The sequence below is a fragment of the Akanthomyces muscarius genome, chromosome 3 (genome assembly GCF_028009165.1).
Source record: "Akanthomyces muscarius strain Ve6 chromosome 3, whole genome shotgun sequence".
Lineage (NCBI taxonomy): Eukaryota > Fungi > Ascomycota > Sordariomycetes > Hypocreales > Cordycipitaceae > Akanthomyces > Akanthomyces muscarius.
The window spans coordinates 761,733-785,135 of record NC_079243.1 but is presented as its reverse complement, the minus strand read 5'-3'; the positions used below and the strand labels follow the sequence as shown (position 1 = coordinate 785,135).

The 23,403-nt window shown below is 53.4% G+C and overlaps 9 protein-coding genes across 9 annotated transcripts; 4 read left to right on the top strand and 5 right to left on the bottom strand.

Moving 5' to 3' along the window:
• Nucleotides 1-593: 593 nt before the first annotated feature.
• Nucleotides 594-1,481, top strand: LMH87_001562 (uncharacterized protein; the record flags this gene model as incomplete). Its single annotated transcript, XM_056192855.1, has 2 exons — nt 594-934; nt 998-1,481. 2 exons carry the CDS (start codon nt 594-596, stop codon nt 1,479-1,481), a joined length of 825 nt encoding a protein of 274 aa, XP_056049950.1.
• Nucleotides 1,482-3,109: 1,628 nt separating this feature from the next.
• LMH87_001561 (uncharacterized protein) lies at nt 3,110-4,290 on the bottom strand (the record flags this gene model as incomplete). Its single annotated transcript, XM_056192854.1, has 4 exons — nt 3,110-3,890; nt 3,939-4,034; nt 4,079-4,118; nt 4,164-4,290. The coding sequence occupies 4 exons, from the start codon at nt 4,288-4,290 to the stop codon at nt 3,110-3,112; spliced, it is 1,044 nt and encodes a 347-aa protein (XP_056049949.1).
• Nucleotides 4,291-4,923: 633 nt separating this feature from the next.
• Nucleotides 4,924-5,775, bottom strand: LMH87_001560 (uncharacterized protein; the record flags this gene model as incomplete). Its single annotated transcript, XM_056192853.1, has 1 exon — nt 4,924-5,775. One exon carries the CDS (start codon nt 5,773-5,775, stop codon nt 4,924-4,926), a length of 852 nt encoding a protein of 283 aa, XP_056049948.1.
• Nucleotides 5,776-7,578: 1,803 nt separating this feature from the next.
• On the bottom strand, nt 7,579-10,085 carry LMH87_001559 (uncharacterized protein; the record flags this gene model as incomplete). The annotated part of the gene is made up of 3 exons (XM_056192852.1): nt 7,579-9,598; nt 9,739-9,879; nt 10,030-10,085. The coding sequence occupies 3 exons, from the start codon at nt 10,083-10,085 to the stop codon at nt 7,579-7,581; spliced, it is 2,217 nt and encodes a 738-aa protein (XP_056049947.1).
• A 1,784-nt stretch (nt 10,086-11,869) lies between these two features.
• Nucleotides 11,870-13,599, top strand: LMH87_001558 (uncharacterized protein; the record flags this gene model as incomplete). Its single annotated transcript, XM_056192851.1, has 2 exons — nt 11,870-12,059; nt 12,122-13,599. 2 exons carry the CDS (start codon nt 11,870-11,872, stop codon nt 13,597-13,599), a joined length of 1,668 nt encoding a protein of 555 aa, XP_056049946.1.
• Nucleotides 13,600-13,843: 244 nt separating this feature from the next.
• Nucleotides 13,844-14,853, bottom strand: LMH87_001557 (uncharacterized protein; the record flags this gene model as incomplete). The annotated part of the gene is made up of 4 exons (XM_056192850.1): nt 13,844-14,031; nt 14,093-14,355; nt 14,535-14,719; nt 14,797-14,853. The coding sequence occupies 4 exons, from the start codon at nt 14,851-14,853 to the stop codon at nt 13,844-13,846; spliced, it is 693 nt and encodes a 230-aa protein (XP_056049945.1).
• Nucleotides 14,854-16,417: 1,564 nt separating this feature from the next.
• Nucleotides 16,418-18,504, top strand: LMH87_001556 (uncharacterized protein; the record flags this gene model as incomplete). The annotated part of the gene is made up of 2 exons (XM_056192849.1): nt 16,418-17,279; nt 17,333-18,504. 2 exons carry the CDS (start codon nt 16,418-16,420, stop codon nt 18,502-18,504), a joined length of 2,034 nt encoding a protein of 677 aa, XP_056049944.1.
• A 311-nt stretch (nt 18,505-18,815) lies between these two features.
• Nucleotides 18,816-20,115, bottom strand: LMH87_001555 (uncharacterized protein; the record flags this gene model as incomplete). The annotated part of the gene is made up of 3 exons (XM_056192848.1): nt 18,816-19,251; nt 19,414-19,651; nt 19,755-20,115. 3 exons carry the CDS (start codon nt 20,113-20,115, stop codon nt 18,816-18,818), a joined length of 1,035 nt encoding a protein of 344 aa, XP_056049943.1.
• A 1,057-nt stretch (nt 20,116-21,172) lies between these two features.
• Nucleotides 21,173-23,164, top strand: LMH87_001554 (uncharacterized protein; the record flags this gene model as incomplete). Its single annotated transcript, XM_056192847.1, has 2 exons — nt 21,173-21,818; nt 21,915-23,164. The coding sequence occupies 2 exons, from the start codon at nt 21,173-21,175 to the stop codon at nt 23,162-23,164; spliced, it is 1,896 nt and encodes a 631-aa protein (XP_056049942.1).
• Between the last annotated feature and the right edge of the window lie 239 nt (nt 23,165-23,403).

Below are 23,403 nucleotides of genomic sequence, written 5' to 3'. Positions count from 1 at the left end.
TGCGAACTGCCCGCGGAGCTAATACGGTGGGCTAAACGGCGCGGCGTCTCTGAATGGTGAAAAAGGTCTCTGGCGATGAGTAGGTTAACGTGGCAGTCTAATAAGAATCAAGAAGGAACGCGACATTACAGGGCGAGCCACCGAGTCACTTGATCGAGGTGTTTTACATCCGTGCTGCAGCAGCCTATTGTTTGCTCTTTGGCAAGCCGAGAGCTTTCAAGACTTGGCAGTGACAGGCTGGAATTAATTACTTTACAGAGTTGCAGGGACTTGGCTTCCATTCTACAGTCGCATTAAATCGTATCGAGCCGTTACAAGGTTATCAGTTTTACCCTATTTGATTAGATGATTGTGAAGAATTGCCCGCAAGAACCCCTGCCTAGTGCAGAACTATCGGCCTGCGAATAATTAAAAGCCTTACCGTTCCCACCGTAGTTTGCTACCCCTGGTCTACGCTGGGCCCCTTGGCCCTGTCGAGCCACCCCGGCCCATCTACAGCCTGCTCTTCCGCCGAGCTTTTTCTTTTTAAAGACCCACGTCGCTCCGCCAGCAGTTCCAATCCCGGCCTCACAGCAGATCTTTCTCGTCGACCGATGAATTCGACGACAACCGTCGCGGCGGCGGCGCCTGCTCTGACAACGCCCTTTGTGGTGCCGGCGAGCTGTACCGACAGTTTTGACACCACAATCACCTACCGCACAGGCTTGAGCGGCGATGCGACGCATATCACCGCGTACGCAGCGTTTCCCCAAACCACGTCCGGCTGCCAGGCGTCCGGTGCCAACCTTCACCGAGACGGCGCAACCATTGTCCTGCGGCCGGGCGTGTGCCCCAGCGACTGGGTCGCGTACAACTTGAAAGTAGATGGCCCGCAGTATTATCCAAATCCCAGCGATGCTGCCTCTGTCACCTTTGACGCCGTCTGTTGTTCGAGGTGTGTACTGAGCCAGGGACTGTCTTTATATGTGACAGCTTGCTAATGTAAATGCTGCTACAGCGGTTTCTCTATGACAGAAACGTACTATAGCATACCCAACTTTGGGCCGGCCTGTACGAAGCTCGTCTCCAAGACACAGGCCGCCACGTCTGGGCTGACGACCACGACACTCATCGTGAGCGCTCACGCCGCGTGGCAAATTGAGTGGATGGCCAAAGATGCTCCGACTCTGACACCCCAGCCGCCGTCTATGGATCTCTGCTACGACGTGCAAATACCTACGTGGACTCCCGGCTCAGAGGCCACAGGTCGCAAGAAATGCAGAAGCTTGCAGGACTCGCCGGACAAGCACCAGTACGATGGGCTGGTGTACATTGCCATTGTGCTACCGACTGTAATCGGGTTTCTGCTCATTACGGGCTGTATATGCTGCTGCGTGTGCTACCGAAGAAAGAAGAATAGACAAAGGAGGGAGGCAGAACGGCCGGCTGAGTTGCCAGGCGACGAGGCGTCGTCGCTGGAGCTGTACAAATATACCACATAATAATAATGACAATATCTAATATTAATAATAATACATTTGATGAAACATGAAAAAAGGCATACTGCACGATGGCTAGCAAATTGATGTGCTCTGAATCATTCGTATATAGCGGTACACGGGTGGTCACAATGGTACACCGCGGCCCGGTAGTACGGACCGAATGACCACATTATAAAGCAAGCGCGATCTTCAAGTCTTGCAAATCTTTTCCACTGCGAAATCCACACCCCAGCATACCGAACCTTTGAGAATGTCTGACTCGTCATCCGCGATGATGGTCTCGTACCTCAACGCACGAAAAGTCGAACTATACGAGAAGATGCTAGCCCATAACAGTAACCAGGAAAGCTTTGAGCTTTATCGCGAATACGAGGAAATAGAAGAGCGCCTACGCAGGTACAACAGAGATTTTGATGCAAATATTGCCACGAGCGATAAACGAAAGCAACCTCAGGAACATGGCGAGGTTGCCGCCAAGAGCGACTGCAAAACGGGAGGGGCCGACGTGATTATGGAAGATTGGAATACGGCCTGGGACAAGACGGTGCCTTCTCCAAAGAGAGGAATCAAAAGAAGGAGGTACGCGTAGCTACTCGTTGCTTTGTGCAGACCAAGACCATGGTTCTCAAACGATGGGCCCAAGTTTGCTGGCCGATGACGACCTCACCGGCTCGGGAGTGGACACTGGCAAGCCACACCTCGACCACTACGACACTCAAACAGCAGGTAAATTGTTTCAGGGATGGATAATGACCTTGAAATTGTTCAACGCAAACGGCTTCATGCCCATACAGACTTTCGCGGTTTCAAGACTGCGGTTCATTGATAGTAGCTGTTCTGGTGCCAGCGCCATTCTAGGATCGAGGGGTAAGGGATTGATAAACTGCGTTGAGTTTCTTAGAAAGCAGAGGTTGTAAGGTCTTTATCACTAGAGAGAACAATCACAGAAAATTCTGACGAGCATATTCTCCTGACTCAAACGGCGGCCAGCCTGTCGCTGCTTAGCTAGACCTCGCAAAATCTATCTCAAGCTGCCCCGATGGTGTATTCTGGTTCGAAAGCGGCTTTCAAATCCCCGATGACGACACATCCTAGACATGGTAGGCTGGCCAAGCTTGCGGCGGGATCAATAGCGGCCCCAACTCTTAATAGGAATTTTCTTCGCTGTGAATGCGGACCTGCATGAGAAAGCAGTGACCTACGACCTACGGCCACTTTTGAACGAAATCAAGACACGAAAAGACATTATAGACTACAAAAAAACAGGTGTGAACAACAGCATCAAATTGATTGTAGCTCTGATAGGTTATAGCAAGGATAATATATTACACGCTCTGGGCCGCTTCTAGCTGTCTAGCGCTTTAATCTAACATGTATCTTGTCATTGTACAACTGCAGCAACGTTTCGTGTATCAAATAATCTGACTTTAGCTCAAGTCGGTCGAGCGCTGGCTCAGAGGCGACTCGTAGTCATCGCTCTTGACCGTCGCTAGCGAGCTATCGGGAGTGTCCGTTGGCGTCTCGAAGCTGACATCCGATTCGCGGCTGCTTCTGGGCGTAAAGGTGCGACCGCGTGAGCAGTTGCTGTCAATGCCCGAGACGTGATGGCTTCCCTTTTCAGAGAGTCTCTATTCCCCTGAGCGTTCCGTGCCAGCACCGCGCCAGAGTCCATAAAATCCGTCGCAGTTCTTCCACATCTTGATTGTGCCGTCCTCAGACCCCGTTGCGTACAGCTTGCCGTCGGGCGAAAAGGCGATAGACCAGATAGGGCCGTGGTGGCCCTTGTGGGTATCCAATTCCACCTCGTCGTCGTAGCGAATAACCTTGGCCCAGGTGCCAGGCTCCTCTCCAACGACTAGCTTGCGTCCCTTGATATCCAGAGCAACACTGGCGATCGAATTTGGTAAAGTAATGTGCTTGAGTTCAGTCATGGCTCGCTCCTCGCCCCAGAAGTAGGCCGTCTTGCCAGCCGCCACAGCGAGTACAGGCTTTCCCCCTCCGATGTCGTTGGGCGATGAGACGCTGGGGCACAGAGAAATCATCTCGCAGGATTTGATCTCGCCGTCCAGCACCTTTTCGTGGATGCAGGCGCGACTCGGGAGATCAAGCCATCGAAGCGTTTTTCCAGACGCAGTGATGATGACATTGGGATCCTGGGTCCAGCAGATGAATTTGATCGAGTCGGTATGAATGCCTTCGCCAATCTCAAAGCCAGCAGACGCCGGAATCGTTACTGCAGAGCCAGGGCTAGAGACGGCGAGCTCAGACAGGTCAAAGACGCGCAACTTCTTTTCCATGCCGCCAGTGGCAACGAGGTCGGAGTTGTCGGGAGGGTATGCGACGGCTCGAACGATGTGGTCGTGCTGAAGGGTGTAGAGTATCTCGCCGGTGTGGGTGTCCCAGATCTTGCTGCACTCCTGTCAGTAACGGGATTTCTCGTCGACAAGAGGAACGTACGCAGTAAAGTCGGCCGAGGCGGTGGCAGCATTCGATGCGTCGGGACTCAGTCTCGCCTGCCAAACAGCTCCCTTGTGGCCGATGAATGTGCCGATCCTACTTTATTAGCCTGGTTGATGACGCGAAACCGGTCGACTAACCAATCTCCAGTGACTCCATCGCGAAGCATAGGATTACCATCTAAGACCGTCAGCAAGGAAAAGTAGCAAAGTGCGAGGCGCTTACCTTTGCAGGCAGAGATCAGGTAGTACGTCTCCTCCTTTTCCAGGTTGGAGAAGCCAATGTGCGGCACAGGGCGAGAATGCCCGTGGCATGTCAAAGGCACGTATTGGCGAGGGACATCGATAGCCATACCGAACGGAGGGGGTGGGTGTAATTTCTTTCGAATTCCTCAGTGTTTCTAGATGCCGCTTGTTCCCTGACGGAAGAAGCAAACAAAGTCGTAGCGGGTTTCGTAAATCGTAAATGTCGTCAGGTCGTGGATCGTGACAAAGAGAGTGATGTGATGCATGAAAACCTTCAAATGATCCTCTATACGATGAATCCGTCCAGTTCCTCACAGCGGCTTCCTCTGCGTAATGAGTGAAACGCACGAGCGCGCTGGGAAGAGAGTGTCGAGGTTGCTCCTGGATTTTCTTCGCGGGGCTACACTTGCGGGAGGACAGCGCAACGCCACAGCGGGGTGGCGCGGATGTGGCGCAGCTTGTCGCAGCATCGCAGGGAGGCAACGAGGGGTGGTGCAAAGAAAAGTAGACGCCATCTAGATTTACTTTTTATTTTTATTCTTGTCTCGATTACTGATATACCGGAACAAAAGCACTAGATTCAAGTATCACTTGCCAATGCAGTTCACACTTGAAAGCACTAAAAACTTCCGACTCTCTTGTGCACACTCACTTCACCAAGCCGCTCTCCTCTTTCCCACTGACCAAGCACGTATTGTTACGCAGTGCTAAAGTGAGGTATATATTCTTGTCACTGACGCTTAACTTTGCATGCCAGATAGCCACTCGTCAATATACTTGAGACATGCCCAGTCACACTCCACTGACGACTTGTTAAACTCTTGTCCCCAAAGCATAGGTCCTCTCCAACCACCGGCCACGCCTCCCTTCTTTATATTTTCTCCAAGTCGAGTGCAAGAACCCACGCCAAGCAGGAGGGCGTCACCACCTTCGTCAAACATGATATTTGTGGCAGATATGTCGTTGTGGCCGTAACCAAGAGAGTGTAAATGAGTCACAGCTGCTCCGATCGTGCGCATGCACTTTTCCCTCTCGTCAGTCTTCAAACGTTCGATGCCGTTCCGCTCCAACTTTTGGATGCGATCGTCCAGTGTTTCCACATATTGTGGAAAAGCGAGGCGAACAATTCGGCCGTCATGTACGACACAGCCAAAATACGCTCCGAGGTGACGATGTGGCCTCGAGAGGAAGATCTCATTAGTTCGTGCTTCAGACAGTAAAATGTTGGCGGCAAAGTCGCCTTCATCCCACTGCGTAGCATCGGGGGATTTGAGGCAATAGCTCCCCTCGTGCACAGAACTAGGATCAAACTGTGTGAGCCCATCTTCGAACAAAGGGTAAATGCCAGAATCGGGTACACGGCGCATGGCAGCCACGGCTTCGTTGAACGTGGCGTCGTCCAGGTTTTTGTATTCTCCCGCAGCCCATTCACCTCTATCGCTCAGCGAAAGATCCCCAATGAAGGCCGCGTAGCCGTTGTAGGCCCCTAGAACAAGTTTCTTTTTTTCCCAGATCGTCTCGGCAGCGTCTTTGGAGTCGATGGACTCGCCCCAAAGCTCCCAGACATGCAACCATTTAGCTGTAGCCGCCATGGTAAAGTGAGGAGGTAGATACTGTCGGAGTAAGCAGGTCGATGCTGACAGATCTTCTAAGACTGAGTGTTTGATGCGAGAGTATCCGTGGTAGTGAAGATGAAAATATCAAGACAAACAGCAGAAAGCCTGGTTGGGCTGGGCGGTTTGGCTGCTCTCTGCCACGTAGTCTCTATGCAACTTGAAGGGTGTGGGACCGGTGAAGCCGCCAAGACATGCCTTTCCACAGCTGAGGCATATATGCGGCTTAACGAGTAAACCAATATCTTGATGGGTATTTATCCGTTGGAAAGATCTGCGATTTCCTAAACGTGAGGCGGTTACGCGCCAAGCGAGCACACAGCAGCCTCCGCCGCATTCCGTTTCCTAGGAAGTTCCTCACCTATCAGTCACTCAGCTTCAAAACTGTCTTTTAAATCCGTCGCTGCCTGAATTCTGTCATACGGAGATTTTCAACATAAAATAGACGGGCTTCCTCCTGGTAGTTGTACTGATGCCTGCTGCAAAGCCACCTTTTACAAAATCATACCTTCAGAATCATAAACAGTCCACGTACATTCGATCATGGCGCAAGGTACACCAGCTGAGCTAAGACCTAGCTGCACATTCGCGATGCAAGAAACCACCGCCGGTGTTCGGGTGGCCGTTGTCGCCAAGGATTGCTACTCGTCAACTTGTCCTGCATCCTCTTCTTACAGCGGGGTGAAGAAATGACCGTAACGTACGTTTGGTCTCATAAAATGCGTGTATTATTGACTCAATACGCGAAGACGGAATATTAGCTCATTCTTCTTTCGTTCTCATTCTTCTTTCGTTAGGCATTCATAGCGAACACGCGCGCAAGCCGTGGCGATAAGAATCCGAGAAGGTGCAGCAAGAATTAGTTACGAAAACAAAAACGGGCCGAAGAATAGCCAGTTGAGAGCTCTCTGTTTGAGCGTACTCTAAAACGAGGCTTCGATCATTTAGTTTACTTGTGCTTTTCCTCAAATTGGTAGCTAGATAGCATTCATTGAAGCCTAGCCAAATTAGCCAGTATCATCATTCCCAAGCTGTAAAAGTTGATTGTGTCATTAGCCAAGTCCCCAACTAGACAGGCTACCTCAAAAATCCTTTAGGAAGCGATATTTCACATGATTTTAGAATTGATCTGGACAATGTCGTCGTCGCAGCGCACGTTCCAGAAGTTAGAGGGCGTGTAGGTGCCGGCATCCTGTGTGCGAGCCGTCAAAGTCAGATGCATCGCCGAGGCACCGTGGAGTTAGAAAGATCATTGGGACCTGTGCAGTAACAAACGAAACCCATGATACTGATGGTTGGGGGACGAAGACTTTTGTCGGCGTCTGACCAAAGTGTCCGATGTGCGACCAAAATCAAGGCTCCAGGCACCACCGTTACAGTGCGTTGCCTTCCCTTTTTAACCAACGCGAAACTGCGATAGAACGTGGGAGATTCTCGTGAGAAAGAGTTTTAAAATGGAATGCAAGGCCCTTTTCAGGATTTCGTGCTTGGAAAGCAGCGCAGCTCAACGCGAGCATCTCCCTACGCCGCCTTGCCTGCTCAGATAAATCCAATGTTGGTCGTCAGCAGTACGGCAGGCCAAGTCTGATTGCACCCGTGGACAAAACTTCGCCAGGCCTATCAAGGTAAAATCTACGCGTGATTTGCCTGACTTAGATATTGCATATGTTTAAAAAAGAGTGTTCATAGGTACATTCATAATCATCAACCCATCTAAGCCCGTGGTGTTATATACGAGGTCTTCGCGACCAAAACCCCATCCTTCATATACATGCCGCAAAATCAGCACACACCACCCAATATCGACGTCGCATCAGAGATTGGCTGCCTCCGCCAATTCAAGTGGCCATCCGGACGAACGTGAAAGTCCGCAATCTCTTCCACCGGCTCCCACACGCCCGTCTCCGGATCCTTGTGCACCGATCGCAGCACAATACTCGATCCGAAATCCTCAAACAAAATCTCACGCCTCCGCAACCTGATCCACTGCTTGTTCTCGTCGCCTTCGCTCGCAATCGCGCGTTCAATCTCCTCGTTGTGTAGGGCAATGGCGCGGTACACGCGGCTGTCGCGCAGCGCGTTGCGGATAGGATACTGGCCCAGGATACGGACGGCGTCAGCGCGGACTGCCGGGTCGCGGCAGCCAAACGCCGCGATGAAGAGCGGCCATGTCCACCCTGAATCCATGGCAAATCCACAGTTGGGGCGTGCCCGTAGCAGCGTTTCCGCAAGGACACAGATCTCGCGGTACTGCGGCGTCAGCCCCCGCGCGGTAATTAGGCCGGAGTACCGCGGCACTGTCGTATAAACGTATAGTATTAGGTACTCAATACGCAGGTTGATGGCGTGGAGGTACGGGAGAGGGTTTGTGTGGGCATTGCGCACGAAGCTCTGGTATAGCGGCTCGTACGCTTCGATCCAGCGCTGGATCCAGTACCGGCAGTCGGCAATGAACTTGGCTATGCTGGGGTTTTGTCGTATCGCCGTTAACTTAGCTTCGACTTCGGCCTCGGAGCTGGCCTTGGCTAGTGCGAGCTGTGCAGTCGTGGCTGTCAGGAGCGGCATGTATTGAACCATGTTCCTCTGCACCAGCGCCCAGTATCCTTGAGTTTCCTCGATGTCTTTGAACTCTCGTGGCATTTCATGTAGCGTGGTAATGGTGGTTCTTTTAGGTCGAAAATATGGCGAGTGTTTTGTGAATGGGGCAATGCCGGGCGGTCGTCCTGGAGATCCTCCAGCCGGTCCTCCGGGCCTTCCAGCGCCGCTTGGAGCACCGGAAGCTTGACCAAACATCTGCTGTCCGGGGCCAGGTGGTGTCGTTGCCGAGGATGATGGTGATGTATAGGATCCTGGTGCAATAGGTGTCGTATTCTGAGTCGATGGACTGCCTAAGCTCTGGGGACTTAGCATTCCTGTGTGCGGTGTTCCAGGTTCGCTTGGAGGTGATTGCATAGTAATAGGGCGTTGCGGGCTGGATGTTGGTGACATTATGTGCGTCTGCGGTTGTGTCAATATCTGCCCCGGATATTGCGGCGGTTGCTGGGGCGGTGCGCCTGGCTGCTTCTCGCCCTTGAAAAAAAATGTCTTGTACGATCCCATGAAAGACCGCGATTGCAACTCCAGCGGCTTGTAGCAGTCGAGAATCTCCTGCACCATGGTCGGTGGCGCTTGTGCTATCCGCACCAGATCCGGCGCCTTGGGTGTGCACCCCGCCAGCTCATTCAGCATGCTGAATCCATGCGTAATGTGCTTGAGCGCCGCAGGCATATTGCCTCGCTGTGACTCAAAGCAAATAAACAGCAGCGACGACAACAACGCTGTCCGCAGCCCTTCCTTGGTTGGCAGCGCCTTGGACTGTAACCGCAACGCCTCGCAGTAAAAGACGACAGCATTCAGGTAGTGCTTGTTATCCTGTGTCAAAGCCGCCAGCGAGTTGTCGGGACCGCATGCGCGCCGCAATGCACCGACAGCCATGGCGCCGAAGCGCAACGTTGGTTCCTCCAGTGTCAATTGCGGCATCGTGGCCGACCATAACCGGGTCGGGCTAAGACCACCGCCGAGAAACGATACCGAGAGACTCGCCCATTCGTCAAAGTATGATCGCTGATCTTGGCTCGTGAATCGTAGAGTATTGACCAGGGGCTCTGTCAATATTAAGGGTGCCTTTTTCGTGTGAATCAGCTTTGCACTATCACTCGCGCCCTTGCCGTCCGGCGCATCAGCGTAAGAGTCGCAATAGCCTCGCCATTTGATGCAATTCAAGCACGCCGGCCTCGTCTCGTCGCATTTAACATGTCGTTTTCTGCATGGAGTTAGAATCTGTCCGAGCAATCCGAATGCCACCACTTCTTGTCTAGACTTCACACTAGACAACTTACTTGCCTGGATGGCACGCAATGTTAGATTTCCCGTGTCCAGTCAGGCATTGCCGATCAGGTAGGCTTACAGGTTGCACAGCCGGTGCGCGCGCGGGTCGAGCTCCGGCGAGTATGTCTGGTACGGGATTCGAGAGCGAATCGATGCGTGCCGCCATGCGCAGATATCACCGTGGCATTGGTCGAGGACTCCGCCGCAGCCGCAGACCTAAAACTTGTGCAACCCAAAAAACATCTCAGTCAACCAGCTTTCCGTAATGCGAGCAACAATATCGGACGCAACGTCTTTAATGTCGCAGCTGACGCGCACCGGCTCGCCGCACCAGCCGGCGCTGGGTTTTGCGGGGAGTGGACTTACCGTCCCTGTGTCGCGTTCTTGGGGCGGGCAAGGGGAATCGAAAACTGAATCTCCATGGCCAAAGGCAGGGGGCTTGGGACCTTGCGCGTCTTGGGCCGAGGGGCGCGCTCTGCTCAGTACAACGAAGGATGCAGCAGTCAACTACATCAGGATAATGCAGGTAAAGAGACCTCGTCGTAATTGAGTTCCTCGACAACGGGTGCGGAGAGCCGGTGTTCGAATTAGCGTCGTTCGGCCGAGAGAGCTGGTGAGGGCAAATGGCTGAATGGCCGCTACCTGAGTCGGGCGCATTTATTAGCGCCGGAGATTCCTCTTCGCCACCTGTCGTAGTGTCGCTGCCCGTTGGTGACCAAGACTTATTATGAAGAGCACGATCCGTGAGTTTGTTGCTGAAGGAAGCAACGAGGATTCGGCCTTGCACTGATGGTCTGGTGGCGTCAAGGTTATCAATCAAGAGGAGTAGATGGGCCGCCCAATCCACACCCGCACCCTCCTTCTCCAAGTCATCACTGCAAATTCGTTTCAAAAAGCCAGAATTTGTCCAGTTTCGACCACGGAACAGCACGGGGCCGGACCGGCAGACTTTCAAGGAGCCAATAGTCCAGCGCGGACAGGCGGAACGCCAGGAAACCGCCCAACCAACGCACTAACTTCAATTTAGCGTTGCTGCCGACCGCGACGCATCCCTGCTCGTGGTGGGATAATGGCGCTCCGGTCCACAAGGCAGAATAGCAAGCACAGCAGGGCCACTGAGGCTTGTTACGGGCTCACTGAGCGAGCCCGAGTTTGGAAAGTGCCCAGACAAATAAATTGATGAAGGAAGGCTCAGAGCTCAAGAGACTCGCAACTCGGACTTGGAACTCCGTGAAGATCGCTCTCTAGTCAACCAGTAGCAGTTCTCGGCGCAGGCGAGGCGCGCTAGGTGCCGTATTGGTATGGGGTATTCCACATGGTGCGGGACACAACACTATCCCGATAGCTGTTAATTTCAAATACTTCGCCGATAAGCCTTTTATTAAGTAATGTCTTCTTTCATCGCATATATGCTACAATGAACTGTTAGCATAATAACGTATTACCACTCTAGCTACCCGCCATTGCCTCTCAACTGTCTTCCCAAGGCTTCGACAAAGCGACCTTCCTTCCGACTACTGTTATTCGTGTAGCTACCCTAAATCCCGACATTGGATGTTGCTAATTTCAGTTTGAAGCCTTCAATTGCAGTGGACACCACTACTCTCATAAGCATTAATAGATTCGCAGAGGATTGCACATTAGGCGCCACATAGCGAGATTTCGTTTCACTAACATACTTGTTTGGCATATGGGAGAGGGGCAACTTTAACGTGCCAATGCGATATTGCAGGATTTGAAAACGCCCCCAAGCGGTAGCAGTACCGATCGTTACCATGGACGTGCTTGTCGATCCTAGCTTGCGCTAGCCATTTTGTATGTGTCTATGCATACACGTACATGTGTCTCTGAGGTCTGCCGATGGCGTGAACAGCTTCGAAATGCGGGGTGTGTGGCAGCCGAGGTAGAACCTAATTACTTGGTCAACTACCGTCTAATTTACTTTCCACTAAAACAACATACACCAGTAACTAATGCGGCGACGGCGGCGACTGCTACACTATCTACTGTTTGTCGGCCTGACTACTGTGTGTGCCATCGCACGGTTCTCTTCTTCCTGAACCCCACGATGGCCTCTCACGTGTGCTTCCCCAGACACTGTAAACCTTGTCGTAAACATATCTATATAAGCCTCGCCTTCGTTGATAGATCGATCACATCTTTTAGTAGTTGATTCAGATTTACGCAAGTTATCAGATTTGTCAAGATGGACTCCTCAAAAGAGACACCCGACCACGCTGTTTTGCCATCCATCAGCCGCCAGTCTGATCTCGAAGATGCTAGCTCCAAAAGAAAGAAGAGTTGGCTCGATATCGAGCAGATGCGAGGCACGCTAGTATCTCTCTTTAAGAGCGATCAAGTAATTCTTGTTCCCATGCCTACGGCCGACCCTCGAGGTACTAGTGTCACCTGTATCGGAACGAACCCAAAGCCTTCAATGCTAAATGCACTCCTATAGATCCTCTCAATCTCCCGGATTGGCGCAAAGTTACTGCCATCGCGGCGATATGCTGCTTCGGCGCCATGGCCGCAGCCGCGGAGCTCATTCTCGGCGCCATGTTGCCTGTCTTCGTCTTCCTCTACGCCGGTCTCGACCCCAAACTCCTCACCAAGGTGCACCTGCCCGCAGGCATCAACAGCCTCACATTGCTCAACGACTTTCCCGGCCCGCCTATCTGGCACATTTACCTTCTGGGCTCCGCGCCGATTCTCGTCATCGGCGTCGCCAACTTTTTCCTGGTGCCGCTGGCCGTCGCCGTCGGTCGCCGCACCATTCTCCTCGCGACAGGCGCCGTCGCCATCGCGGGCTGTGTCGGGTCTGGATTCAGCAACTCGTTTGGCGTACACTTGGCATGTCGCACAATTCAGGCGCTTGGAGCGGGCACCGTGGAGAGCCTGATCCCGTTTATCCTCCAGGACATGGTTTTCCAGCACCAGCGCAACGTGGCTGTCAGCGTCGTCTTTGCCACGCAGGGCCTCATCATTGCGATTCTCGGCATCGCGTCGCCCTACATCATCGGGTATGCGAGCTGGCGCGTCATTTACTTTGCTACGGCGTGTGCCGGGCTTGTCTGCTGGATTGCCATCTTCTTCTTCCTGCCCGAGACCAAGTTCAAGCGCTCCGACGACGAGCAACAAGGACGACCGGCAGTTCCCCTCCCGCCTGGCCAGTACCGCCCACAGATCGACCACGACAAGTACCCGCCGCGTCGATGGATGAACGACATGAAGCTCATCACGGCAAAGCCAGACTGGAAGGAGGGGTTCAATGCCATATGGGACTCGCTGCGGACATTTTTCTACCCCCACATCTTTTTCATCACCATGCTCAACTCAGCCGTCATCGCGCTGGCCGTGGCGGCAGGCTATACTGCAGCTCCTCAGCTGCTGGCCGATCCTTGGAGCTGGCCATTTTATCACCTCGGCTTCTGCCTGTTCCCGATCATCCTGGCGGCATGTGCTTCCTTCATCTTGTCGGGCTGGGGCGCTGACCTTGTCGCCAATTTGTTCGCCCGCAAGAAAGGCAAACGTACACCCGAAGTCCAGCTTCTGAATCTTATTTTCCCATGCCTGACTGGCTTGGTTGGATGTCTCTTATTTGGATTTTCAGGAGACCACCCGGCAAAGTACCACTGGATGGTATTCTTGCTCGGTCTCGCTTTTATCGCCTTTGCGTTTCTCGCGACTAACACCATCGGCATCGTGTATGTGCTGGAGTCCCATCCACACCTGGCTGGCCCGTCTCTGGTCAATATTGCTTCGTTCCGGTGTCTGATTGCGTTTGCCCTCTCCTTTCGCGTGTCCGAGTGGGTTGCTGACCTGGGATATCTCAAGACTTTTACTATTTATGCTAGCATCCTCGGCGCCTTCACATTGTTTATTCCAATCATCTATATATGGGGTGAGAAATGGCGGCAGCGTTTTCCGGCCTCGTGAAGCGAGCGTCGAGGACCTATCTGGGTGGAAAGCATTTTCGGTCGCGGACTGCTCTTGAGCTGAGATATCAAAATATCTTGGTCGTTGGAGAGGTATAGCGCAGCATCAATATTATTATCAATATTATAAGAATGAGCTTGCGTTGACTGAAATGATGCCACATTTACTGCTATTATCTCTGTTGCGAGTGTAATCCGAAGTAACAGTGCATGTCGAGTCTATAGCGCCGTACCGAGCAGCTTGCTCAGTTGTTCACCTCTAGCAGCCGTCTAAGGAGGATGAACAAGGCTTTGATATGAGATGACCAAAGAAAAATGATTGACAGATTTGCGAATTTCCGGACTTGCAGAGATTTGCAATAGTGTTTGCTGTTTTGGCGAAGAAAGGGAGTCCTGCACGGGGCACTGAGATGACGGGCATGGACAATGAGATCTACATTACGCAGCCAGTGAGAAGCCACGTAAGGGCCGAGGGGAGACAAGGGCGAGCGCACATCGCATCAATAGGCGAGGGGCAAGCAAGCGCAGAGGCATGGATCGGCACGACATGCGAAACAGTTGCGGGTGGAGCCTCAAGCCCTGTCGGTTGACGCACTTTTCGAAACCAGGAGGCAAGCGGCCGGCGTTAACTTGTCGAACGGCGAAGGTGGTCGCTACACTTGACATCTTGGCGTGTGTCGTATTCTTAGATGAGAGGATGATTGTGATGCGAGGTGAGATGGCGAGCGGAGGACGAAGCGCAGGTCTAGATCTGGGTCTGGGCTGCACCTGCCCTCAGGTTCTTCCAAGCGTGGGGATAAGGGTCCAAGTTGGGGATGGCGAAATGCAGAAATACGATCTTCTCTCGATTTCTATAACACGGATCAACAGAGCCGAGCAGACAGGCGAGATCACATCGTTATTATGTGCCGTGGGCAAGGTAGGACCGTAGCACACTGGCGGTAATGACGAATGGGCGATGGTGATGTCATGGACATGCCAAGCGGGAAGAGTCGCCTAGTAACAGGCGTGACAGGCACCGCAGGGAACGTGGTAACGAAGCTGTCCATTTGTCCAAGCAGCGGGGTGCATGAGTCCTTTGTCTGGACTTTGAAAACGGTGGTGGTGGAGGCGGGACCCGTCTAGTACGGGTTGTATTAATAGCAGTAATAGATGACACAGGTGCAGGAGCAAAGTAGATACTTGGGTGCAGGCTTACGCGGCAGAAAAGGGAGCTGGAAGAGGGCAGCCGAACTTCAAGGAGACATTCTGGCATGCGAGTCCAAATCAAAAACCAGAATACTGAGTACTCGCTTGACAACGAAATGGTGGGTATTCTGTGGTTGGCTGGTGTATTTTATTAGTGCGAGAAGAGGCTGTCACCGATTTGCATTTGCGGTCTTCGCGCAAAAGCAGCTAGTGATGGCCGCTGGTTGCCCCGAACGACGGGGCCCGAGATTGGGGCCGCGAGGTGGTGTGTAGCCGGCGATAATTTCCCTCACTGTCGTTGGAATTGACGAAAACTCTGCAAATCGAAGCAGAGGTATGGATTGACGGGATATTGATTTCTTTCCATGCTGGTAGGATGAAAACCATGCTCTGACTGAAAAATTGACTTGCTAAAACTGGCGAGGCTGAGTGTGGCTGTGGCCTGTACTCAGTACCTACCTCTGAGTGCTGTGTCCTGACGCAGTTTATCCGGTGCCATGGCCTTTGATCCAGGGGCAGATCTACAACGGCGATTTCAAAGACAAAGAGACACGAAAAAAAAAAAAACATGTCGAAAAGCAGACGTCGACGAAAGCATTTTACAGAAATAGACTTTCCGCGACGACTAATAAATAATAAAGCAGCCAACTCTGTAACTCTCTCGTGTCGTGTGGACCTCGTATTGGTGGCGTTATCGAGGCGTGCGAGGCCACTGTTCGGGCTGTGCAGTGCCTGGCCCTGAATCAGGACTCAGGAGGGCTCGTGTAGGCCGATCAGTGGAGTCAGGGCGCTGTATTTGCTGCGGATGCTCCCTGTAAGTGCGCCACAGCTGCCCTGAAAGGCCTGAAATGCTGTGTTGTCTCGACGCCGCCCGTCTTGCACCCTGGTGGATTGACGGCCTGGCACTGGGCAGTGGGAGTGGCAGGGACTCCCCAGCACCTCACATTCTCACGTTCCTCTCGATACTTATCTCGCCAGTATTAATCAATTCTCCAGGCACACTGGCACGCTGGCTCGCTCCAATCCACCATCTTAATCCACCCGTCACCACCTGCAACCGCTCCCGCTTCAATCTCGCACTACCTAACCTAGTTAATAACTTCGCCTCGCCCATCCCATCCATAGGTACCACAGCCCTTGCAGTAACTACTGCGCTGGCCTGGCCCCTCTGCCCTTGCCGTTTCACCCGTTGTGCGCTCCCGCGACAACGCTTCGGTCCAGGGCTAGTTCCGCCCTTTCCTCCATCCACCTATCCATCCAAGCTCTTTCATCCAACACTCCTACGAGATACCCTCATACGGGCTTGTCGTCAGCAGCCTCATCACCTCTTCAGGCCTGCCGTCGCTGCAGTCTGCCTTGCGCTGGCCATTTCCGCCCGGGCTGTCTGCTGACGACATCCACTCGCCGCGGGCCGATTGTCGCAAACGAGGCTGTACCCTCCACCGTGGCCACACAAGGACGCTGGTTCTCTCGCCATCATTGAGTCGGCAAAGACGACACTGTATTCATCGCCGTCCAACTGCGTATGCACGGTTTTTCGGCAGAAGCAACACGAAATTAAGCGACTTGGTGTCGATCACCCGCCCCAGCACGGGGCTCTTTGATTTGTAGCGCTTGTTTGCTTTCGCTTCATGATGCAGCACTATCCCAACCAAGATCATTACGAGAGGGAGCCTCTCGATCCCGCCTACGACAATCGCTACGACACACCCACTCGGCGACCGGCCTACAACGAATACACGCAGTCTTCGCCCTATTACGACGATTCCCCCCAGCGCAGAGCAGAGCCGTACACGCCTCATTACGAGCAAAGTCGCTACGATAACATGCCCGGGATAGAAGACGGACCGCCGCCGCCTCCTCCCCACGCTAACCTTCACTCGAGTAACAGCTCCGCGAGCCGCCACCAAGCCGACGACTACCGTGGCGGCGCTCCCAACATTACACCAGGTGCCGACAACTTTGGTCCCGCGGCCGCTGGTGGCATCCCTGGCATTGCTCACAACGTGGCGGACCGCAACCCCAGGGAGAGCGGCATGGACTCTCTTCGCAGTACAGGCCAAGTCCTGCCCCCCCCTTCGCGCGCGCAGTATCAAAACAGCGGCCGAAGCAACTCGTCGCCCCGCCACAGCGTACACAGCGGCCCATACGTAGGAGGTCACGCCATTGATGGCGACTCTCGCTCCAGCGTTAACCCTTTTGGTACTGTTGCCTCCTCTGTTGGCTCCAGGTCGCCATCCAGAAGCCCGCACGTCTCGGGTGAACCGTACGGTAGCACCGAGGACGTCTACTACAACTACTCGGCCACGCCCCGACGGGATGGCCACTCTCTAGGCGTGGTTGATCCCATGTCAATTGAAGACGACGGCGATGACGGCCTTCACTATGGGCCTCGTAGCCACAGGAATTCTGGCAATAGCAGCAACAAGCGCGGTGCGGTCGCTGCTATCGGTGCAGCGGCCGGTGGCGCAACAGCCGTAACAGGCGAGCATGGTGAGTCTTCTTGGGCATGAATTCAATACGGGGGCGTACGGCTAACGTCGCAGACACTCGCGGCTATTATGAACCCCCCAAGCGCGAACGATCGTCAGATTGGCTCGAGAAGAAGCAAGGCCGCTCTAAAAGATGGAAGTGGGCCATTATCGTCCTCATCTTCCTCGTTATTGCCGGAGCCATCGTCGGTGGTGTCGTGGGAACTATTGTCACGGGGAGAAAGGACGACAACAAAAAGAGCCCAAGCGACGACAACAAAGGCGACCTTAGCATCAGCAGCGACGAGATTAAAAAGCTGCTCAACAACCCTAACCTGCACAAGGTGTTCCCCGGCATGGACTATACCCCGATTAACGTCCAGTATCCCGCCTGCGTTGACAACCCACCCTCGCAGAACAATGTCACCCGCGACGTCGCCGTCCTCAGTCAACTAACCAACAAAATTCGCCTCTACGGAACTGACTGCAACCAGACGCAAATGGTACTCCACGCTATTGACAAGCTCGACATGAAGAAAGACCTGAAGGTCTGGCTTGGCGTCTGGCAAGACGGAAACAGCACCACCAACGAACGCCAACTGTCGCAAATGTGGGACATCTTTGACCAGTACGGTGGCGATCAGTTTGAGGGCGTTATTGTCGCCAACGAAATCTTGTTCCGCAAGGAAATGACCATTACCAAACTGTCGTCAATTCTGACTGATGTACGCAGCAACCTGACTAAGCGAGGCATCGACCTGCCTGTTGCTACCTCTGATCTTGGCGATGACTGGACCGCTGAGCTCGGCAAGGATTCGGATCTCATCATGGCCAATATTCATCCCTTCTTTAGCGGCACACCCGCAGACGAAGCGGCAGCTTGGACGTATGGCTTTTGGCAAGATCATAACTCGGCCTTTTGGAAGACGGACAAGCAGAAAAACATTATTTCCGAGACGGGCTGGCCCTCTGCTGGCGGGTCCAAATGCCCTGACGGAGTGAAGGACTGCAAAACCCCCGCGAAAGCCGGCATCGATGAGATGAATCGCTTCATGGACGACTGGGTGTGCCAAGCCCTCAGCAACGGCACCAATTATTTCTGGTTCGAGGCCTTTGACGAGCCCTGGAAGGTCCGCTTCAACACGGGCAACGAGAACTGGGAAGACAAGTGGGGCCTGCTCGATGTCAACCGAAACCTGAAAAACGGTATCAAAATTCCCGACTGCGGAGGCAAAACAGCACCTTGAAGCGGATTCAGAATAAAAGGAAGAGGGAGGAGCGAGACTAACGAGGTAAAGCAAGATGAGGAATGCAGGACTCGATCCACTGGAGCCCGAGCGATGTGCGAGAATGAGCATGGTCATGCATTGACTTGCTGGCGTTGAATTGTACGTTTTTTTCCTTGTGGCACTTTTTGGTGGACCTTTTGCTGTTCATATCTGGAGTACTTGGGGTTCTATCTTTTGACAAGTCAGGATGCTGGGCATGAATTAGAATAGCATCTGTAGTATACGAGAAATGTATTTATACATGATCAATTGAACTATTTTCGACCTTGCTACTCTTCTGATGGTGTATCTTGTTCTTTATTTGGCTTGTCTTTTACCGTTGTGCCTTGTAATCTCGGGCCTTCGGCTTCGTCTGGCATGCCGTCGCCAACCTTGTCGTCGGCACACTCATCAGGGATCTTTGTCTCGTCTCTAGCCTTGGCCCTGTCTGCAGACAAAGCTGCAGGGACATGGGCTGCGCCGTTTTTCTTGCTCGTAATGTCTTTGCAAGAAGACTCCTGTGCGGGCTTATCCGTGTTATTATTAGGCGATGCTTCAAGTGATGAACGTCGAGCATCTGGGGATGTGCTTTCTGGCGGCGGCTTGAAGTATATGCTGGTGCTGGAAAAGGCTGTACTGGCGGTATCCTGCGGGAACGCGTGCCGTGTGTACGTCTTGTCCATCTTCTTCATATTCTCCAGATCACTGGATTTCTCCATTGTTACTCTGCGTGGCAGACAACGTTAGCACACTGTTTTGTTTGACGAAGCGAAGAGGATGGATGGCCCGAGTCGAACGAAGCGAAGGAAAAGAAAAAGGAAAAAGAGGGCAGCAAATGAGAAATTCAGAATACATATTGAGCGAAGCAAGGCGAAAAAAAAAGCTTACGTGTCCCAGACGTCCCACCCCGTACCGACGAATATGGCTGGTAAGCTGGATTTCAGAGCAGCGGCGTATATAGGACGGTAGAGGTGCACGGCAAAGAGCAGAGTAGCATCATCGATGAGCTCGTATGCAGTAGGCGAAGCTACAACGCGGTAGCCCAAGGCTGCGAGGAAAGACTTGTCGGATACTGTAAAGATGGGTTCTTGGAATATACACTCTACAGAGTCCTCGTTATATTTTGCTGCCACCTGATTTAGTGCCTAGTCCACCACGAGTTTTGTCTTCAGAAGGTACTTCGAAGTAGCAGCGAAGGTGAAATTTCTTTTTAGAGGCAGACAACTCACGTAATTGGGATATAAGCGTCGACAGTGCGCAGAGCTGCACATATGCCGCCCTCTTGGCCTCCCACGCGCCATCGTCCGGGTCAAAGGTGCCTATGCCCAGACACACGACCTTGCTTATCCGCAATCCCTTCGCGTGGTCATCGACCAGCTTTATTAGTGCTTGGTGGGCCGGGGACTCGAGCCACTGCGGGTGAATCCGGTCATAATCGGTGCGCAAGGCTTCTGGAGGACGTAACACGCCCGTGGTGCGCGGCGCAAACGTATCTGGTGGAAGATGTGTGGTCGTGGCTGTCTTGGGAGGAGAAGGCGCATTGCGACGGGATTTACGCTTGACGTGGGTCCAGTCACCGTCTACAGCCATTTTTTGTACAATTGTTGATGGGATTTATACAGTATGAGATGAACATGGCAGACGTGTAGAGACATCGTCAGTTTTTTTCTCGTCGAGATTGACCCGCTTTTTGGGCCATGAGACTAACGACGACGACTGCGCATCTATGACAGGAGAACATGGTACAAGTCTCGATCGACTCAGATAGATTACGGTTATAAATAGGATGCTGAGGTGTCCGCTGACTTGCTTTGCCGACGAGGTATGCGCGTAGCAGCGCCGTAGGCTGTATTTGCTGGGTGCTGGCCGAGGCCAACCTGTTGCCGGGAAGAACGGGGCAAAGCATACAACAGCAAACTACAAATCAACATGTAGCAGTAACAAATATCGAGAGTAGAACAAGCCACATCTGTAGATCCTGCGTCGGAATCGGAATGGCAGTGACCGCTGGTCTCGCCCAGTTGGGTGCCTTGTTCCAGTCAGGGCAACCGGAAGCGCTGGTTCAAGCCACTCGACACCCCTCCTGGACTACCATCTTCCGCTGCCCCGACATAACAAGCAGTGTACATCTTGCCACGTATTTGCAATCTACAAATAAATCACACTGTAGTTTCTGAATTATGTCTGTAGTTTAATGCATCGGAGACAAGACTGCTGGTCCCCTGGATAACATGCTCAAAGACAGCATCTGCAGCCGCCCTCCGATTGCGGGGGCGGGTCTTGGGTCCGGTCGACGCCCGATGCATCGCCACGATCCTCTTCCAGACGGGATACTCGGCGAGCTGTTGTGAAATGCTGCTGGACCCTAGATTTGGAGCACAGTTCTAGCTGGCTCGGCTCCAGCTGCGGCTGAAATTGATACACATCCGCTGGTGGCGTGCCCCCTTCGTCCGACCCCGTAGCCCGCGCCTCGCATCGTGCAAGTCTCGGAACCCCGCCCGTCATCCTGCATACATATAAGAGACTTTTCTGTCCTCTTCTGTCTCATTACCCGTCTCCTTTCTCCAAAAATTGACCTTGTCTGCTCGTCATCTACATCCTATATACACATACCCAAACTCCCATTGAAGCAGATAGCACCGCAGCCATGGCCACCGCCATCGCCCCCACGGTCCAGACCATGCCTGGCACCACCAACCTGCCGCTGGCCACCTTTCCCGGCGCGCCTGCCACGGCGAGCCTCGACGCGCTGCAGACGGCCCAGTCCTTTGTCGACACGGTCAACGCGCACCTCGCCAAGGCCGACACCGAGTCCCTGGCCGCGCTGTTCCTCGAGAATGGCTACTGGCGGGACCACCTCGCCCTGACCTGGGAGTTTCGCACCGTACAGTCTCCCGGGAAAATTGCGCCGTTCCTCGCGGAAGCGGCATCCTCGCAGGACGGCTTCCGCCTGCAGTCGGTGACCCTAGACACTAGAACGCCGAGCCGCACCCCCGTCGTGGCCAAGATTGACGCCGAGGGGAAGGCGGACGTGGTGCAGTTTTTCATCACCTTTGACACCAAGATTGGGTTTGGCGCGGGTACGGTCCGGCTTGTGGCGGATGGGAACGGGTGGAAGATTTACACTTTGGGGACAATCTTGCAGGGCTTGAAAGGCTTTGAGGAGCCGGTGTATGGCAGGAGGCCGGCGGGTGTGTCGCATGGCCAGCACCCCGGACGGAAGAATTGGAGGGAGAGGCGCGAGGCGGAGGAAAACTACACAGACGGCAGTGAGCCGCTAGTTGTCATTGTTGGTGAGTAATCGTTGCTTGTTGGGCGAAGCGAGGAGAATAACAACGATGCCCACGCCGAGCGGAACGAGGAGAAAAAGAAAGCTAATGAGTACACAGGTGCTGGTCAAGCTGGCCTCACAGCCGCCGTCCGGCTCAAGATGTTGGGAATCAACGCCCTCATCATCGACAGAAATCAGCGGGTCGGGGACAATTGGCGCAACCGGTACCACCAGCTCGTTCTGCACGATCCAGTATGGTACGACCACATGCCGTACATTCCGTTCCCGCCAAACTGGCCCATCTTTACACCCAAAGACAAGCTCGGCGGGTGGTTCGAGTCGTACGCGCAGAACATGGAGCTGAATGTCTGGATGACGACCCAGTTGACAAAGACAAAATGGGACGAGGCGTCCAAGACATGGACGGTGGAGCTACACCGCAAGAAGCCTGATGGAAGCAGCGAGGTTCGCACGTTTCACCCAAAGCATATTATTCAGGCAACAGGGCACTCGGGGAAGAGGAGCATGCCGGAGATTGAAGGCATTGAAAACTTCAAGGGCCATATCCTTTGCCATTCGTCAGAGTTTCCTGGCGCGCGCAAGGACGAAGGCAAAGGGAAAAGGGCGATTGTAGTCGGCTGCTGCAATTCAGGCCATGACATTTCGCACGACTTTTACGAGAACGGCTACGACGTCACCATTGTCCAGCGCTCCAGCACCCATGTCGTGTCCTCCAAGGCAATTACCGAAATCGCACTCAAGGGCATCTTTTCCGAAACGTCGCCGCCCGTCGACGACGCAGATTTGCTCCTGCACAGCATGCCCAACGCCGTGCTCAAGGCCGTGCAGTCGCAAGTTGGTGTTTTGCAGCGCGCCCACGATGCGCCCATCCTCGAGGGCCTGACCAAGGCCGGCTTCAAGCTCGACGACGGGCCTGACGGCTCGGGGCTCTTCTTCAAGTATTTCCAGCGCGGCGGCGGGTACTACATTGACGTCGGCGCGTCGCAGCTCATCGCCGACGGCAAGATTAGGATCAAACAGGGCCAGGAAATCGTGGAGGTATTGGAAAGGGGCCTGCGTTTTGCGGACGGCTCCGAGCTGGAGGCGGACGAGATTGTGTTTGCGACGGGGTACCAGAATATGAAGTCGCAGGCGCGGGAGATGTATGGCGAGGAGCTGGGGAACAGGGTCAAGGATGTCTGGGGGCTGAACGAGGAGGGTGAGTGGCGCACAATTTGGCAGGATAGTGGCCATCCGGGCTTCTGGTTCCATGGCGGTAATATGGCGCTGTGTCGGTATTATTCGAGGTTGTTGGCGCTGCAGATCAAGGGCATCGAGGCAGGGTTGTATAAGCCTGGTGAGAAGTGAGCCTCTTGCGATGCTGCTATTGTCTTTTCCTAGACGTTTTTTCTCGTTTTGCTCGACGTCGAGGCTGGCAATATGGTGTCTTAGTGAATGCATTTGGTGTTTAATTTTCGTTGAAAAAGATGTTTTCGAATTTGAAGAGACGGCGATGGAATTGGCTTATTTGTCTTTTAAGTTCTTCACCCGATGGCTTCGCTCAACTTCATCTCGTGAACTCGGACCGTACTCTTCAACTTCTTGTG